This window comes from Guillardia theta (assembly GCF_000315625.1).
Source record: "Guillardia theta CCMP2712 unplaced genomic scaffold GUITHscaffold_62, whole genome shotgun sequence".
Lineage (NCBI taxonomy): Eukaryota > Cryptophyceae > Pyrenomonadales > Geminigeraceae > Guillardia > Guillardia theta.
The window spans coordinates 355,802-373,677 of record NW_005434612.1 but is presented as its reverse complement, the minus strand read 5'-3'; the positions used below and the strand labels follow the sequence as shown (position 1 = coordinate 373,677).

General features: G+C 54.4%; 5 protein-coding genes across 5 annotated transcripts; 1 reads left to right on the top strand and 4 right to left on the bottom strand.

The window, feature by feature from the left end:
* Window positions 1–1,830: 1,830 nt before the first annotated feature.
* On the bottom strand, window positions 1,831–5,244 carry GUITHDRAFT_142288 (hypothetical protein; the record flags this gene model as incomplete). The annotated part of the gene is made up of 12 exons (XM_005828063.1): window positions 1,831–2,155; window positions 2,226–3,061; window positions 3,111–3,284; window positions 3,332–3,413; window positions 3,475–3,494; window positions 3,541–3,851; window positions 3,899–3,927; window positions 3,980–4,194; window positions 4,244–4,754; window positions 4,802–4,934; window positions 4,987–5,080; window positions 5,212–5,244. 12 exons carry the CDS (start codon window positions 5,242–5,244, stop codon window positions 1,831–1,833), a joined length of 2,763 nt encoding a protein of 920 aa, XP_005828120.1.
* Window positions 5,245–8,171: 2,927 nt separating this feature from the next.
* On the bottom strand, window positions 8,172–8,889 carry GUITHDRAFT_112874 (hypothetical protein; the record flags this gene model as incomplete). Its single annotated transcript, XM_005828062.1, has 2 exons — window positions 8,172–8,290; window positions 8,424–8,889. 2 exons carry the CDS (start codon window positions 8,887–8,889, stop codon window positions 8,172–8,174), a joined length of 585 nt encoding a protein of 194 aa, XP_005828119.1.
* Window positions 8,890–9,293: 404 nt separating this feature from the next.
* GUITHDRAFT_153936 (hypothetical protein) lies at window positions 9,294–10,096 on the bottom strand (the record flags this gene model as incomplete). The annotated part of the gene is made up of 2 exons (XM_005828061.1): window positions 9,294–9,963; window positions 10,011–10,096. Coding segments are annotated over 2 exons (631 nt in total), but the record flags the coding sequence as incomplete, so codon positions are not given.
* An 893-nt stretch (window positions 10,097–10,989) lies between these two features.
* GUITHDRAFT_153935 (hypothetical protein) lies at window positions 10,990–11,796 on the bottom strand (the record flags this gene model as incomplete). The annotated part of the gene is made up of 1 exon (XM_005828060.1): window positions 10,990–11,796. A coding segment is annotated over exon 1 (628 nt), but the record flags the coding sequence as incomplete, so codon positions are not given.
* A 449-nt stretch (window positions 11,797–12,245) lies between these two features.
* On the top strand, window positions 12,246–17,702 carry GUITHDRAFT_142285 (hypothetical protein; the record flags this gene model as incomplete). The annotated part of the gene is made up of 7 exons (XM_005828059.1): window positions 12,246–14,083; window positions 14,109–14,551; window positions 14,723–14,868; window positions 15,530–16,307; window positions 16,523–16,659; window positions 16,933–17,182; window positions 17,410–17,702. 7 exons carry the CDS (start codon window positions 12,246–12,248, stop codon window positions 17,700–17,702), a joined length of 3,885 nt encoding a protein of 1,294 aa, XP_005828116.1.
* Between the last annotated feature and the right edge of the window lie 174 nt (window positions 17,703–17,876).

Genomic DNA, 17,876 nt, shown 5'->3' with positions numbered 1-17,876 from the left:
AGGAGGAGGAGGAGGAGGAGGAGGTAGGAGGAGGAGGAGGAGGAGGAGGAGGAGGAGGAGGAGGAGGAGGAGGAGGAGGAGGAGGAGAGGAGAGAGAGAGAGAGAGAGAGAGAGGGAGAGAGAGGAGGAGGAGAGAGACGAAGGAGATCAGCAAGAGGCACCTCGGAGTCCTTGACAAGGGCCTTCATGTACTTCTCGAGAGCTTCCTGCCTCTCCTTGATCAGCGCGGGGCTGAGGCTGCCGAAGTACTTCTTAGGGGGAAACTCCGGCAACTGCGAGAGAGAGCGATCAGAGTGCCATAGCAGGATCCCACCAGTCCATCAGGGCAAGCAGCACACGCAAGGAGTGGTTGCGCTCCCTCTGCCTCCTCCCTGCTCCTCTCCTCCTTACCACGATGTTGTCGTCGCTCTTGAACGCCTCGTCGAGCTGAGCGTCCAGCTCCGCGAAGTCGCTAAATCTCTTTTCCATGTTCCACTTCTCGTCATTGTACACCACCACGAACGGGTATCGCTGGAGCAGCTGGGTCAACAGGAGGCGACCGCAAGGTAAGAGAGTGTATCACCGTGTGCTCGCTCACGAAGCAGAGAAGCCTGTCCTTGCCCCGCACGTTGTAGGGATCCTTGAAGAATACTCGGACATCGTCGTCGCCTTCCTTCAAGCCCTTGCTTCTGTACTTCTCTCTCTCCAAGGACATCGCAATGAACAAGTGCTGGCTACGAGGTTCAGGACTGGCTGCCTGCAGTATCAGCGTCAGAAGATCACAGGGTGACAGGCCCCAGAACACAAGTGAAGGTCATGAGAAGTCAAGGCAGCAGTGATGGAATACTAGGAAGTAATGATATAGAAGTAGCGAGGACGCGAGAAAGAACAACAAGAGGTATCTAGAAGAAGTCCAGGTTGTCAAGCGAGAGGGATATAGGAGGGAACTGTGAATGACGGAGGGATACTGTGGTGATCAAAACAAAGAGAGGAGATATCATAATGGATGGATGGGTCGAGAAGAAGCAGAGGGCACGGCGGGAAGGAAAGCAGTCGCAGTGGGCAGGTCAGTGATAGTAGTGAGGGGGCAAGGAAACGAATGGAGCGGGAGGGAGGAGACGGGTGGAAGGGAAGAGAAAGCAGATCGAGGAGCAAGGAAACACAGAAAAGAAGAGAGGAGGGAGGAGAGCATAGAGGCAGCGGCAGGGGGAGCGGGAGGCGGATGCTGGAGCAGCATGGAGAATGTAAGCGCCATGGAGTGACGAGGCGGATGAAATATAGTAGGGTGGGGTACTCCAGAGGCCGTGCCACAAGAGATTGGTAGGGGTACAGAGAATTTTCTTTTCACCCCTTATTTTTCCAGTAAAGTTAATACAAAAGTACCGGTACTTTAAAGAATCTCTTTCTGAGTAGGTAAGGGTCATACCTGGTACCCCTTATCAAGCTCTATCCCTGCCGAAATATATCTGTTGAGAGGTGGTGGATGTAATTCATGACTACCGGTACTTTATACGTACATTATACCGGTGATGAACCACTGTTCATGGTCTAGTGTGGGGTAGGGTAGAAAAGGAGGTTATTGACCCTGTAACCGTCCATCAGGACTCTTCAAAATGGCGTGTAGAGCGTGTAGAGCGACTTTTTTTTAAAGCTCAAATTCGAAAAGTTTCAAAGCTTGTCAGTCACTCTGAGTTCTGACACAGAGACCTCATGCGTACGGAAACGGCTATCTGCTTTTAGAAAACTTTATTCACTACTCTATCTTCCATAAGCACTGCGGCAAGTTTTTGAACTGGTTCGGCCTCCGGACTGAAAGGTATAGTGACGTAGCCCCGCAGCATGAGCCAAGTGTTACAGGTTGTGACCGGCCCTGCCGTTGTGGCCGAGGATGTGATGATTCCGTTGTAAGAGCGATTCTGCAAGCGAACGGGTGGAGGTGTATGAGGACTGGTAGGTGATTGGAAGAGAGTCAGTCCTTTGAGAACCAGGCCCGGGAGCTGACATCTGTGTTCTCATCCACATGACCTTGGCAGACACATCGTCCCCTGGATCTTCTGTGGACTGTGATCGACGAGGACTGGAGGCCGAGAGGTTGGCAGTGCGAGGAGTCGGCTCTCTGTAGCTGGGCATGTAGCTGGTGGTTCTTGAAACGTCGGCGGGAGCTGCCGAGATCGACCTGTTGCAAGTTGCAAGTAAGAGGATAAGAACCGTAGGCCTGGAAGAAAAGATCTAGCTCAGGGTCTTACCTGTAGGAAATCCGTTGACTGCTTTGTTCCTGCGAGCTCCCCTGCATCTTCTCCATGGCTCGCTTCTGGGCGGCCACCAGCCTCGGCGTCATGGTCATGGGCGTTGCTTTGGTCGTCATGATCTTGGCAGAGGAGTGGTTGCCGTTCATGGTGTTCAAGGTTCTTGCTCGTGTAAACAGTATCTCGCTCTCCACATCATCGACGTCGTTCGTCTCGATGGGAAGGAGGGACGGCGGGTTCCTCCCTCCAGACTCTCTCCTGTTAGGAGAGCTGGATCTCGATCGTGTCCTCGAAACAGGCTTGTTTCGGATGCTCATTCGGTTGTCCCTGCTCGGGGATAGGCGATCTGCGTCGGACCTCTCACTCCTGGAGGGAAACTCTGCCTTGTTAAACCTTCCCGGAGACAAGGGCTCCAGCATTCTGAGATCGACGGAGGTTGCCTTTCCCACACTCGTTGCCGTGCTGCGCACGTCTGCATCGCTAGATCTCCGTGGCTGCCTGGGGGGCAGCATCTTCGAGAGGCGGATCTCCTCCTCCTCCTCCGATTCGCTGGCTGAGAAGAGCCTGGGTGACATCGACGGGAACTCTGGACCTGGGACCCTGGGCTCCGACATCCTGCGAGCTGGCAGCTTGAAGACCTCGTTGACCATTTCAGGATTCGAATCGTTGGATAGCTGGCTGGACGTCATTGGAAAGTTCTGTTTGTAGGAGAAGGAGCCCTTTCTAGCGAACTCGAGGAGTTCATCTTTCGACTCTTTGCTCATGTACGAACTCCTTCTGCTCTGCGAAGGTTGAATCTCAGGCTCTGCTGCGTTCCTCTCTGAGTTCCCTAGGACCTTGAGGAACAAAGTCAGGACAAGTCAACAAGAGCATTGCTGTGAGCACCTCCAAGACAAGCGCCTCGAGCCTTGAATGCTTGTCTTTGAGACTTCTTATCTCATCCACCAAGTCATCAAGAGAATATTGAGAGCTCGAGAAGTTTGCGGTGGAACCCGAAGTCTGTCTCGAAGGGAGTTTCATTTCTGACAGTCGATTCGGATTCGCGGCAGGTAGAGAGGACTGTAAGCAATTGAAAACAGGATTTCTCGAGAAGTTCATTGAATCACCTTTGTCTTGGTTGGCCTTCCAATCAGATCCCCCAGCCCTGCATGATCCTCCCTCACAGCATTTTTGTGCGTGAGGTAAAATCTGAAATAATAGTCAGGATCATTCAAGTGTGATGCAATGTTGAACAAGAGCAGTGCTCGACCTTCTCAGATTGTCGCCAGCCTGAAACACAATCAGCTTAAAATTGGACGAACGGCTGATGCTTCACCTTGTACAGTTTCCGCAGCAGGTCCAGCCGCTTCAGCTCTTTATACGTTGGATTCGATTTCCTTTTGTTCGAACGGTAAACCCCAGTGAGGTTTCTCCACCAGAATTGAATAACTCTTGCAGCACAACTCATGGCGGCCATCTTCAATCTGTTGTTGTCGATCGAGACCATCATTTTCTCTTCATCGGCATTGAGATTGAGCTTCTTGGTGGTACTCGCAGTGATGAAAGCGATGATAAGGGGCATCCACAACATGACAACCACCGCAGCCATCCTTCCGATGTGAGTCTTCGGAACAGATGAACTGTACCCTGCAACAGGGTCTCAACCATCAGCCCGCTCTCCCAGTCAAGATTACCTGTGGTCGCCTGTGTCAAAATCACCCACCTGTACAGCATTGCATCAGCAAGTTGAAATCTTCAGTCAGAAGTTTCCATACATCTGATCCCAGATATATATGCTGTGCGGCATGTATGCCGGTCCTTCAGCTATCCTCATGATGTATGACATGCTTCCAAGTAGCAGAAACATGACGAAGAGCACGATGGATCCCGGATTCCGAGTCATGGCAACTTTGAAAGCCAGAGTCCTATGAGACGTTGCACTTTCTTGTGACATTACGATGGTTGCATGATCACCAACCATGTAAGAATCCTGACAGAAATACAATCAGCGAATGCCTTCAGCGCAAGCACACGTCTACCTCAAGGTCGAAGTATCGCAGGTAGGTCGCGTTCTCTAGCCAGTTCCAAATATGGTACAATCTCAGAAACATCAAAGCACACATGATTGACTCCAATCGATAGTAGAGCTTGGTCCCAAGGATTTCCATCCGAATGTCTAAATACACAAACGGAAATGTGTGAAACAGGTTGATGAACAGTTGGACTATCAGGAATGCAATCGAGGTCCACTTGAAGCGGTATCGTCGCTGATTGTTTCCTTCTATGTGCGAGATGTTGGACATCCTATTTTCTATGCTTTTTCTTACCCCCAAGACTTGTGCTTCCAATGCAAAATTGTTGAAGATTATTGCGTAAATGACCAACGTGATTATCGTCTCCGAGAATTTGATGATGTGAGCAAGACTGTTATTACATCGCCTTGCTGGTCTACTCGCACTGTCTAACCAAGCCTGCTCGGCAGCATTTGGCAAATGATCCGAATAATCTGGAGCAGCACAGATCTCATTGACCATGATTCCACCCAAGAGGCTGCGCACAACAGTTTAAAGGAGCAAAACCATGATAGATTGCACTACCTTAATGACGCCAAGATTGCAAGAATACGCTGCCGTTTATAAATCTTGACTTGCAATTCCCTTATTGACTTTCTGTCGACCTGATCTGATTGAGATAGTCCGTCGCCCTTCACTCTCCTGCGCATTCGTTGCACTGCCAAAAGCAACATCTCTCACGACAGGCAGTGGTAGTCCATTTGCAATACCTTGCTTCACTACATCCTCCACCGACTTCCCGCTCATCTTCCTCAGAGATTTTCTGATTGAAAGTCTCGGCATTGAATGCTTGTCTCCAGTCATCTGAATCACCAAAGGAAAGGGAGAAGTCAAACAGAATACGTCTGTCACAAGCTGGCAGGTACTGTGCGACCCTATGGGGGGCGTATCTGAAGATTAGTTTCGTTCCTGAATCTCTCTAACATCACGCTCACGTTGTATGCTAAGATCGTCGCAATGCGAATCATATTGCTCCACGTGACCAAAATCACTCCTCTTGTCCGTTTTCATCATACCCTAATCTCTCTCGCGTTCATCCTTCCTCCTTGCCAACACTGCAAGCCCTCCCCCTCCCCCTCCACCACTTCCTCCCCTCTCGGTCCGTTTCCTTCTCTGCTCCTCTGTCACATCATCATCATCATCATCATCATCATCATCATCGTCATCATCGTCATCATCATCGTCATCATCATCATCATCATCATCATCATCATCATCATCATCATCATCATCATCATCATCATCATCATCATCATCATCATCATCATCATCATCATCATCATCATCATCACCTCTTCTCCTTACTCCTCTGCTTTTACTTCTTCTTCTTCCCTTCTCCTCAGTCTCCATCATCCTACCGCAATCCCAACACTGCGCTCGACCATTGAAAATCAACAATTGACCTCTTACAACCCTACCCCCGTCATAGTCTTGACACAGCCACCCTCAAACACCCTCTGATTGATTCTTTCCGTACCGGGTCCTGACAGTCATTGATACCACCCCACCCATCTTTCCCCTGATATTCCCCACATGGACGTCCTGTGCGTAAATCTCTACCTACCCCCACCGTCCTTCCGTCTCCCTTCTCCAGCAGTGAGCGTTCTCCATGGCTCAAGGTCAAGCATTTAATAGTTGATACTTTAATATCAAAACACATACCTGCTACCTTCGTTTCCAATTCACTCAGGCACGCTCATGAAGTTTGCGACGGACCCAGTGACGCCGCCCGGCGGCCATCCGAGTGCAACTTGAGTAATCATGGACACCACCCGGCGAGCGCCTGTCCGGGCCCGTCTTGAGTGGGGATGAGGGCTTGCTTGCAAAGGGCGAAATGGCGGCAGCAGAGTTGCTCAAGGTGGGAACGCACGGAGGATGCGAACAGGAGAAGGAAGGGGAGGGAGGGGGAAGAGGGGAGAGATAAAGTCACGATGTCAGTGCGCGGGGGAAGGATAGCATGAAGATCCCACTCCTCTTAGGGCAGAACCCTTCTCCATCAAGAATCGTGAAATTGACAGGATTTGGCTTGTTTGTGGAACGTGGGGGTAGGCGCCAAGGGTAGTTTGCGCTGACTCCTTTTGCAGGCGAAGGAGGAATTCTTCAAGAACCGAGAAGGGAAAGAGAACGTGGCTCAGCATTTCATATCGGACCGGACGAGAGAGACTTTGGTGCTGTCCCAGGTGTGAACTGCGCCCCTGTTTCTCCCTTTCGGTGCGGTGACTCGTTGTTGCTGACCGTAGGAGGATCTGCCCTCTAAGCCAGCCTTGCACTTCAAGAATTGTACTGATTGCTCTATTACCATACCAGATGGCACAACGGTAGTCAAGGCAGGACTTGGAATGCGATTCCACGTGGCAGGACTGAAAGTCTCCGCAGGTGCTGATCGAAGGGTGTCGGGGCTGCAAGTTTGAAATGAGCCATTGCGCGATCACGACAGCAACGCTCGAGGTTTGGCGGTGCGAGAGCTGTGAAATCAGAAGCGCATGCCACCTCGGCACAATCCAGACCGGTACGTCACTAGTCCTTGTGGTGGCCGCCAGTAACCTGAGTCTGTGAGAAGACCTGTGTGATGGATTGAAGATCGAGATGGAAAAGTCGGAGGATTTCGGTAGTCTCGTGCAGGCTGGGATGCATAATCTACAGGTGGTCTTCAAAGACGACAAGTTTCCTCCGCTTCAGACAGGTCCTCCGAAACCCCCTCAGTTCACGATCGATCTGACGTCGTTCCAGGACTCGACGAATTGCGCCGCCAATTCCCAGACGACGAGATCAACTCTACGACAGACCAGTACATCACGCGTGTTGTGAATGGCAAGTTGTTGACTGAACGGGTGAGCGCCGTAAACCGATGAGGAAGTGCGGCTCATCCATAATTGTAGATAGTTCGCCTGCTCAATGACTACCCGACTACTGTAAGAGAACAAGCTTCTTTCGAAGCAGAAGCAGCGAAAACCTCAGAGGCGATGGAGAAGCTTGTGGGTTCCTGTCCTTTGCGTCACACCAAGTTGCTGATGGGGTTGCCTTGACTGTAGGCGAATGACCTGCTGAGCAAAGGCTTGCCTGAGGATCAGAAGAAGAGGTGCTTGTCTTTCAATGACAATCTCCATCTCATTCAGTGGCAAGCTTGGAAGACCTTCAAAAGAAGGCAGAAGCCTCTCGACATTCTGAAGGCCAGGCAGCAGACCTGACCCCGCAAGCAAGGGCTAAATTTAAGAAAGAGAAGGTTGCGAAATTCTGGGACTGGAGGATGCTGAAAGCGAGTTAAATCCTGGGCAGGGAAATGAGTTCTTTCGAGCTGGAGATTTCCATCAAGCAGCTGTTTACTACACTGAAGCAGCGGAGCTGGATGACAAGGACCACACGATCTTTGGAAATCGGTCTGCTTGCTTCCTCAAGATCGGGCAGGTTGGTTACAGCTTATCGCACACTTCGATTCTCATCTCCTCGACAAGGCCGCCAAGGCGCTCGCTGACGCGGACAAGTGCATCGAGCTGAACGAATCATTCGTAATGATCCTGCCGCCTCCCACAACGAGCAAGAATGTAACCGATTCATGCATGACAGGTCAAGGGTCACTTTCGCCGCGGTGTTTCTCTAATAGCGCTGGATCGATACGAAGAGGTTTAGACGATGCAAGCGCTGAAGCCGCTGATGGGCTTCCCAGGCTGGGAGGTCTCTCGCTCGGGCGTTGGAGCTGGATCCTAAGGTATCCGATGCCTTGTGGAGGTGCTCGGGCCGACAGCATTGCCAACTCATGGATGTCAGAACGCCGAGGCGAAGGCTTCGCTGCAGATGGCGCAGATGAAGGCGGCAAGAGCCAGACAACAGGGGACATGTGATCTCGTAGCTTCTTCTACAGGCTACGTTACTGATGAGTCTTCAGAAGGATAGAGCTTCATCTGCTGGGCATGGTCGCGTTTCCTTTGAGCTCGCAGGAGGAGTTTGAGTTACAGACCAGGCTGTGCTTGTGCAAATCCTTGAAGTTGTACCTGCAGAAACACTCTGTTCGCTGACCTGCGCTCCCGTCACACAAGAGGAATGGCAGCATGAATAACTGACAGACGCAGCTTGTATCGTACATGATCGATATAACTTCGAAGTGATGCTCCGTCATCGCTTTCACCTCCACATTTCGATTAGGACATACCTTGAGTGCGATCAAATCTTCCAGATACCTCATTCTTGTCGTCCGATATCTTCAGGACAAGGGAGACGTTCCCGGGAGTCAGGTTGAAGACATACATGTTGATGAAGCAAACAAACTTGTCTTCGCAGTGACAGTACGTCATCCTATCGACCTCCGCCCCGTTCACCTCTATCACGAACCAGTGTGCCGAGCCTGTCACCAGCATCAGTGTGGGCGTGGCCTTCACAAGCAGCACAGCAGGCTCACATCTATCCCGCAGTCCCTCTGACCTGAACCTGAGGGTAGTCCCTTCGTTCGAAATCATCTTGATTTTCTCTCCAAGGCCAGGTTGTAAGACCTCCAGCTCAATTGGTTCCTGCGCCAAGATGCCGTCTAGACCCTGAAGCATGAAGAGGAGGGGCAAGAGCAGAGCGTTCCAGCAGAGGGCACCTAGCAGACATCCAGCACAAGGCAGCCCCGAAGCCATCGCAACTACCTCTCCCCTCCTTCTCCATGCGCTGATCCCGCACTCCCTTGCTGTTTGGCCCAGAGGTGGATTTTTACTGGATCCCAGCAGACATGATTCAAATGAGGGGTGGGGTGGTAGACTACTTAGTAAAAGTAGGGGTGATCAAAGGGATACAGGAGGGGTACAATGCCTCTTTGTGAAACAGGGGGTGATTTTGGTGTAGAGGAATGTACGACGGAACATGGCGAGGGCGAACTTGGCAGCGAGATGGCTCAGATCTACAAGACTCTGAATCATGGCAGGACGTCGGTTCTACTCACTGTTCCCGACAAGTTCTCTTTCATGTGCTCAGTGATGAAGAGAGTTCGGCGGCGGCAGAACTATTGTCAAGAAGCGTACATGATGCTTTCGTTAAGGTTGTTCTAGCGTTTCAGTTCAAGAAAGAGAGCAACAGCCTGTCTCTGTCGAAGGTGCAGGGCCCGTTGCCTTCCCTCTTCTCTCCTCCCCTTGGTGCAGAGCTTCGGTCGGCAGCACCGAGCCTTCCCCGTTAGATCCCATTAGCTCCTTCATAGGACACGAACTCACTGCCCAAGAGTCGTTCGGTCCCAGGAGCATCGTCTGCCGCTGTCGTTGCAGAGCAGCTGACGAGGAAAGACCAGGCTGAGAGATAGAGGAGGATCCTCCATACAGCATGCAGGAGAATGAACGATCCGTTGTTGACGTTGGAGGCCACGATGTACGCCAGGACGGAGAAAGCAACGGCGAGGAAGAACCAGATGACGTGGAGGTCCTGCAGCAGCCCCTCCTCCTGCAGCCCGCTCCTCCCGTCAGGCTTCTTGGACAGGCGCCTCCTCAGAGCAAGGACTGGGAGGCAGAGCGCAACGGCACAGAGGCTCATCTCGGGGATCGACGACCATAGGGGAAACCAGGCGTCGAGGAGGAAGTTGACGCAGGTGACGGCGAACATGATGGCAGGGCCCTGCTCGCTGTTGAAGCCAGCGGCAGAGATGACGCAGATGACAACGATGTTGACTACCATGCCGTTGTCGATGCTGGAGACGGAATAGCCGCCGAGGGAGAAGCCGAAGAGATCTGAGGGCCTGGTGAGTGACAGGCAGAGAGGAGAGGCAGGATCGTACCTGAAAGAACTCGTGCGATCCCAGCTGCAGAGGTGACGAGGAAGAGGAGGCTCTCGATGTATCTCTCCAGGTACAGGCAGTACATGGAAGGAGCGACTGCCAGCATCGGCGACAGCATCGCCACGAGCATCGAGCCATAGTACTTCATGGCTGAGACGTCCTCAGCCGCTTTCTCGCAGGAGGAGCCAGAGTAGCCGTAGTTGCACGAGCACTGGCCAACAGTGAGGCCTCTGCCTTCGTTCCTCAGGACGCACTGCCCTCGGCTGGAGCACTCGTCTGGGCACGGCTCCACTTCCACCCTCATCGTGAACTGCATGGGGGACGCGGCGTACAGGCCGAGGTACCACGGGCCAGAGGGCGGGAAGCGGATGGGCCAGCGAAGCCTGCCCTTGTGCATCTCCTTCCTGAGGTCGTACTTTGTCGTCTGCGGGAGGGAGTGCTGCCTTAGGTAGGCCACGGCCTCGTCCCGATCCGAACCCGCGGTGATGGAGATGCTGAGGGTGAAGCCGACGAGGGACTGGTCCACATGGAAGGAAAAGTACCTCATAGAGCCCTTGGAGATCCGCAGGACCTTCTTGGCGTCCTTGGGCTCAAAGACCGGGAACGACATCGCTTTGGTCGCTGCGGAGGACGTGTGGTACCGCACCTGCAGCTTCTCCACCTCGTCCTCACAGTACGTCAGATGCTTGATGCTCTGCCCGTTCTTGGACACGACGTTCCTCTCCACGCATTCTGTGTGCGGAAGCACCTGCGCCGACACCGACACCTGCACCTCCTCCTTCCTCGCGACCTCTTGCTGAGAATGCACGCAAACGTACCAAGTCCCGGCCTTCGGCAGGTCGATGCCGACCGAAGGGACCCATGTCGAGCCTCCCACTGCCGTTGTCGCGTCGTGCTGGGATATCGTCGGGTAGCCGTGGTACCTGATGTACAGCTGTGGAGACATCATACCAACCTGTTTCTTCTGAGACGACACGAGGGAGAAGCCTACTCTTGACGTGTAAGGAGCGACTTCGTACATGCTACAGGCCCATCGGCCGCCCCCAGGGACAAGCTCGCCATGGAACAGGGCCTCTGCTCCCCAGCTCAGCCTCATCCAGTTCTGATCGCATTTGGGCCAACCAAACCTCCCGCGCTCACAGCCCTCAGTGTGAACGTTGACCGTGTACTCGGCATCGGCCTGGTTGCTAACGAAGCGATGCTCGTTCCGCTCTATCCGAAAGTCTCCCGGACCAGACAAGAAGGAGACGGCGAGGTACCACAGGCCTTCCACTGGGTTCTGAACTCGGAGCAACGCTTGGTGCTTCCCCGTCCGGTCGAATCGCTTGATGGTAGCATGCAGCTGATGCTGGTTGGACGTAGGGACGGAGCCTTGTCTCAGCCACAGGCCCAGCCTGGGGAAGCCTGCGAGCTTCCTTGCCCTGACCTTGATCTCAAGCTCGTTCGCACCAGCAAAGACTTCAAAGGTATGCACGTTGAAGGCCTCGTAGCTCAAGATCTGACCCGTCCACTCAACGTCAGTCTGACGCGTCTGGGACGCTGTCATGGGCAGGATGCTGGCGAAAGCGAACAAGACAAGCTGCAAGGAGGAGGCGGCGGATATTGTTCTAGACATGCTTGCTCGGAGGAAAGTCAGCGATGGCCCTCCCTTACTTGTCTTCAACAGTTCAGTTCCGTCTCCCTCTTCCTTGTCTTCCTCTTGCTCTCTCCTTCTCTTTCTTCCTCTTCCTCCTCCTCCGTTTCCTCTCCTCGCTCAACTTGCCAGGGCTGACGTCATGAGCATTTGTCGTCCCTATTTCTAGCACCCACCCCCTTACTATAGTTCTAACTCTTCCATGGTACCCTACCCTACCTACTCCGAACATCATTTTCAATATGTAAATCACCCATTTTACCCCTTCATTTCTATACCCTACCCCCTACAGGACTACCCTACCCTACAGTCCAACGCCCCCGTATCGGGTACTCTATGGGAGATCCTAGCGAAGATCCGGAATGAAGATGGTGGGCAGGGGAGGAGGAGGAGGCGAAGTGAAGGGAGGAGGAGAAGTCGGCAGCAGAAGATGGTGGGAGAGGATGGCGATGTTTGGCAGGTGTCACCGAGCAGCTAGGAAGGAGCAACTTGAAACGAAGGAGCTCGAGACCTTCCAAGCTCTTGCCGGTGCACTTCATGATGCATGATGGGAGGCGCCGTCAAGATCCTTTGCTCCTCTCCCGCCGCGAGCATGCTTCAGAATGAAGTCTCTGTCTCTCCTGCTTCTTCTCTTCATGCTCGATGTCACCATGCTCGAAGATCCAAGGAGAGCAGACACCATATCCCCCCCGATCGACCCGTCCCCTTGCTCCACGCCGCCTCCCCTCGCTCAACCTAACTCGCTCCATCCATGCGCCAGCGCGATTCCCTGCAGCAGGTGCGGAGGTCCGATGATGATCGTGGAGTGGTACGGCGCCGAGAGGTTCGTGTGCAAGGGGAGCACGAGGAGGAAGTGCGGGTTCACCAGGAGGCGCATCTACTCAGCTGTGTCTCGTCCGAGCTCGTACCGCCTGAAGCTGCTGGCAGAGCTGGAGACGACCAGCACCTTCCGGCTGCACTCGGGGACTTCGAACAAGATCCCCAGGAGAGCTCTCGAGAACCTGCTCGAGCAAGCAGGCCTGCTAGGGTCTCAGCAGCACGACGCCTCCCCCGTCTCCTTCGCAACCCGAGATGATGGGAGGGAGGGCGTCGTGTTCAGGCTGCAGGACTACGGCAAGGTCACGAGGAGAATCTCTCGCCTTCACTGGGTGTGCATGGACCGGCTCCCTGCTGTGACTCTGAGGGCCCTGAGAAAGCTCAAGGATGAGGCGTTCAGGGGGGTGGTCGACGAGCGGGAGGTGGGGGGGATGCTGGAAAGGTTGCCGATGGGCATGCGAGCTTGTCTCTGTCCGTACCAGATCGAAGGGATCAAGTTTGTGCTGTCCAGGAGCTGCCGGTGCATGATCGCCGACGAGATGGGGCTGGGCAAGTCGCTGCAGGCGCTGGCCGTGGCCGCGTGCCTGGACGCCTGGCCACTGCTGGTGGTGGTACCAGCGACGCTGCGGCTGGGATGGGCGGAGGAGATCGAGAAGTGGATCACGTGGCTGCTGCCAACCGACATCCACGTCATCTTCTCCTCGACTGACAGGCCCCCGCAAGCAACGCCCAAGGTCGTCATTGTATCCTACAAGATGCTTCATCGCCTCCGCTCCGACCTCCTCAGCCGCCAGTGGCGCCTTGTCGTCTTCGACGAGAGCCACACGCTCAGGACTCCGAAGGCCCGAGCTGACGTCCAGCAGACGAGCACGTCGATCAGACTCATCAGGAACGTCAGGAGGTGCCTGCTTCTGACCGGCACGCCGTCCCCGCACAGGCCCATGGACATGTTCCTCCAGCTGGACGCCCTCCATGCTGGCCTGCTGGGGTCCAGCAAGTTCGAGTTTGCCAACTCGTTCTGCGAGGTCGCCAGGTTTCCCTTCTACTCCGTGGGCAGGTGCGTCAGGGCCCACGAGCTGAACCTGATCCTCGCGAGCAGCGTCATGCTGCGGAGGCTGAAGAAGGACATTATGAAGCAGCTTCCTCCCAAACGACGATGTCTCATCTATGCTCCCATCGACTGCTCTCGTCTCCGACTTGTCAACGCGTCAGGGGAGGAGAAAGGAGAGGAGCTGCAGCTAAAGAACCATACGCGAAATCACGAAGTCCTGGTGGCCACCACTGCCTACCAGCTCGTCGGCCTCGCCAAACTCTACGCCGCCAAAGAGTGGCTGCAGCATGCGGCGATCAGCTCCGGCTGCTCGTCGAAGATCGTCGTGTTTGCTCATCATCGGCGGGTGATGAACGAGCTCGAGAGCTTCCTGCTCCAACACAACGTCAGCTGCGTTCGGATCGACGGCGAGACGGCTGGCAGGGAACGAGTCGACCTCCTCAACCAGTTCCGCCATCGTGCGCACGTCAAGGTTGCGCTGATCAGCGTGACAGCGAGCGGGCAGGGGGTGGACCTGAGCGTCGCCAGCACCGCCATCTTCGTGGGAGCTCCCTCCCGACATCTCCTGGTGCCGTCAGGCTGAAGACCGGTTGCACAGGCGCGGGCAGACAGGCTGTGTCGACATCTACTACCTCGTCGCAAGGTCGCCTTGGAAGCACTACGACGACCTCCTTCAGCCTCACTGCCATGGCCGCGACCAGTCGCAACATCGCCTGTCAAACTTTGACATGCACAGGTGGATCTCTCTGAGCAGGGACCTGGAGGACGTGTCGAGCGTGACGGACGGCCCGAAGAATCACGCGAGGATGGATCTTGACGACGAGATCGCATTGAGGGACTGGAATGCAACGGACGGGTTAACTCTGGCTGGCCGCAAGCTTGTCAAACCGGCGTATGAGACGGAGGGACACTTGTCGGACGCGGCTGGGCATCACCAAGGAACGGAGAGCAGCATGGGAGCTGAGAACTCGATAGGAGCATCCAACTTTCACTTCATGAAGAGCCAGCACACGGACAGGATCCACATGTTCGTAGAGAAAGGTGATAGCGATGATGTCTTGTTGCGATATCCTTGCGTCGACTTCTCTCGTTCCTCGTCCTCCTCTTCCTCCTTTTACCTCAACCAAGCTCTCCATCGCCTCCTCCTCCTCCTCCTCCCTTGCACTGCCCGATGTGGTTTCGTTCGCTCCTGACAGTGTCCGTATGCACCAGGGGGCTCCTTCACGTCTTTGGGCAGTTTGCGACCGGAGCAGATATGCCTGATGCAGTCAGCAAGTGCTGCGGGCCTGAGCTCCTTGCTTCCCATCCCCGCACAGAAGTCTCTGCCCCCCTCCCTCGCCCTGCAGCTCGCAGAGGAGGTGTTGTCCTGCTGCAGTCAGCTCGAGGCCCTCTCCTCCTATCAGCGCAGGAGGTTGACCGGTGAATTGACTTTGTCTAATCTGTTTCTCCTCCCCTGCTCCTCCTGCTCTCCTCCTCCTCGCCTCCTCCTTCTCTCCTGCTCCTTCCCGCTACCCTGCTTCATCCCTGCCCTTCCTTCCTCTCTCTTGCTGTTCACCTGCTTCGAACCACCCCGACCATCACTCCAGGCATTATGCTCCGTCTCCCGCTCTCCAGCGTGCTCGAATTGCTCCCTCCTCCGATGAAGAGAAACAGCACTAGACGCCTCACGCCGCGGCACGAGGCTCTTGGGGTGATCCCACCCTCCGCTCGTTGGCTGGTATGGTGAAAGAGAGAAGAGAGGAGGAGAGGAGGGAGACAAGGGGAAGGGAGAGGAGAGGAGAGGAGAGGAGAGGAGATGAGATCAGATGAGATGAGAGGAGAGGAGAGGAGAGGAGATGAGATCAGATGAGAGGAGAGGAGAGCAGAGGAGAGGAGGGGATGAAGAGGAGAAGAGATGGGAGGAGAGAAGAAGAGAAGAAGAGAGGAGGGATGAGACGGACGAGAGGGGAGAAGGAGAAGGGAGAGGAGAGAGAGGAGAGGATGGAAGGGGAGGAAGGAAGATGATGCTCGACCTTGCAGGACGTCAACGTGACGGTTGAGATCAGTTCCTCTCGTTCCTGGAGGAAGGAGGAGGACAGCAAGTTCTTCCTGTGGCGGCAGGCAGTGGATGAGGCTCAAAATATGCTGTGCATCGTTTGCATGCGACCTACCTCGTTCAGATACTCCCCTCCTGCTCCTGCTCCTGCTCCTGCTCCTGCTCCTGCTCCTGCTCCTGCCCCTGCTACTTTCCCTGCATGGTCTCTTCCATTAGTCCCTCCTCCTGTTCCTTATGTTTCAATGTCGCCTTCCTCTCTTCGTTCCCCACTCAGCTCTCCGCACTGTCCTCCTCCTGCCCTGGTCTCGAAGCCTTCGGTGGTGATGTGGATGCGTCGTACCTTCTCCCGTTCTCAGAGAAAATCGACGAGCACGGAGGGCAGCAAGGAGGGAGACGATGAGGATGAGGAGGAGGAGGAGGAAGAAGCAGAAGAGGAGGAAGAGGATGGAAAGGATGACGACGTGGACAAGGAAGAGGAGGAGGATGAGGGTAAGAAGGAGAAGGAGCTCGAGGAGGAGCTCGAGGAGGAGCGGGAGAAGGAGGAAGTGGTGGAAGAGGGAGAGGACCAGGAGGAGGAGGAGGAGGAGGAGGAGAAGGAGTTCTTCCCTGTCATGTATCATGAGCTCTTTTGCGGGGGGCTCTGCATGATGGAGTACAAGGAGAAGACCTCTCAATCGTACCTGAGGAAGAGGATAGCTCAAGCAGAGCGCGGAGTCTGTCAAGCTTGCGGCATGAACGCGCGGGAGTTGTGCAAGGTCGTTGGTGAGACGAATGTTGATGTTGTTGTTGGTCGATTTGCAATCTGCGCTGTGAAGCCAACCTTGTTCTTGTCTCATATTCCCTCGTCCTGCAAATCTATTCAAATCTTTTCCACTTATCCCAGTCATTTCCTCTCTCTCATTTCAAACCTGCTCTATTGAATTTCAAAGTTTTCTCACCTCGGGCTCGAACTTATCGCTCCTCGTCTCTGGTGTCAGCTCGAGCCCAGCTCGACTCGAGGAGAGACGTCCTCCTCCAGAGAGCTCCAGAGTTTCGAGGACGAGAGAAGCTGATCGCCAAGATAGTCTCGCGCCCTGTGGAAGGAAATTTCTGGCATGCAGATCACATCGTACCCGTGAGTGAAGAATGAGTTGATACCTTGTGATGGTGACGACGACAACAATGAGATTGAGATGCTGGAGCAGATTGTGATGATGGAGTTGATGATGATGGAGATGATGATGATGATGATGATGATGATGATGATTGTATGAAATGGTCGTTGATGATAACTATCCCGACAATATTGTTGTTGCTATTGATGATAATGTTGATGGATCTGCTATCATCTGCAGATGATCTCACTGACGATGATGATCAACATCTTCTTTCCTCCTCCTTTCTCCAGGTGTTCTCAGGAGGAGGGGAGTGCAATGTAGACAACATCCGCACCCTCTGCGTGTTGTGCCACCAGAGCCATACCAACAAGCAAGCAACTCAACGAGCTGAGGGCCGGAGGAGGAGCGAGGATGCTGAGGGAGCTGGAGCACAGAGGAAGAGAAGCAAGAGGACGAGCAGAGGAGACGCAAGAGAGGACACGGCGATCGGCCGGAAGCGCAAGAGCAAGGTGAAGGCGAGCAGCAGCGGGGAAGGAGTAAGTGAGTTGCTAAACGTTGCGTGAGATGAAGGGATGAAGGGATGAACGAGGGAGAGGAAGGGAGAGAGGGAGACGGAAGGAAGGGGAGGGGAGAGGGAGGTAGGGCAAGGAAGCGGAGGGAAGGGAGGATAGAGCAGTAGACGCGATTGAGTTGAATGGATTCACATCATCACTATCACTACCTTGTTCACATGTCACAAACTTCTCCCGCTCCCGCTCGCCCTTCAGGTCAACCCGCGCGATTCATCGGGAAACTGGTCAGGATGCTGAAGATGACAACCAACAGCGGGAGGCAGACCAGGAGCAGGAGCTGGAGACAAGCTCAGAAGCACAAGGACAAATGCAGGGCAAGACCCACCGTCACGTTCCACCTCTCCTTCAGCGCCAGGCCCGGGATAAGTCCCGCCACCGTCCTCCAGCTGCTCTGGAGCAAGAAGGAGGGGACGAGGTCCGTCGGCAGAGTCGTCTGGGTCTGGAGAGTCTGCCGGCCCGCACGTCAGCTTCCAGCAGGAGGTCAGTAAGTCAAGTGAACGACCTCGGAGAACTCCGACGACCCTTGCGGGCCCCGGGCCATCACTCGGATGTGATACTTGGTCCCGGGAAGCAAACCCTTGATGTCCGCGAGCATCTCCTGGCCCTGCAGACTTGCCCTCACGCACGCCTCGAGTTCAACCTCTCTCCTCCGCTCTTGAGCT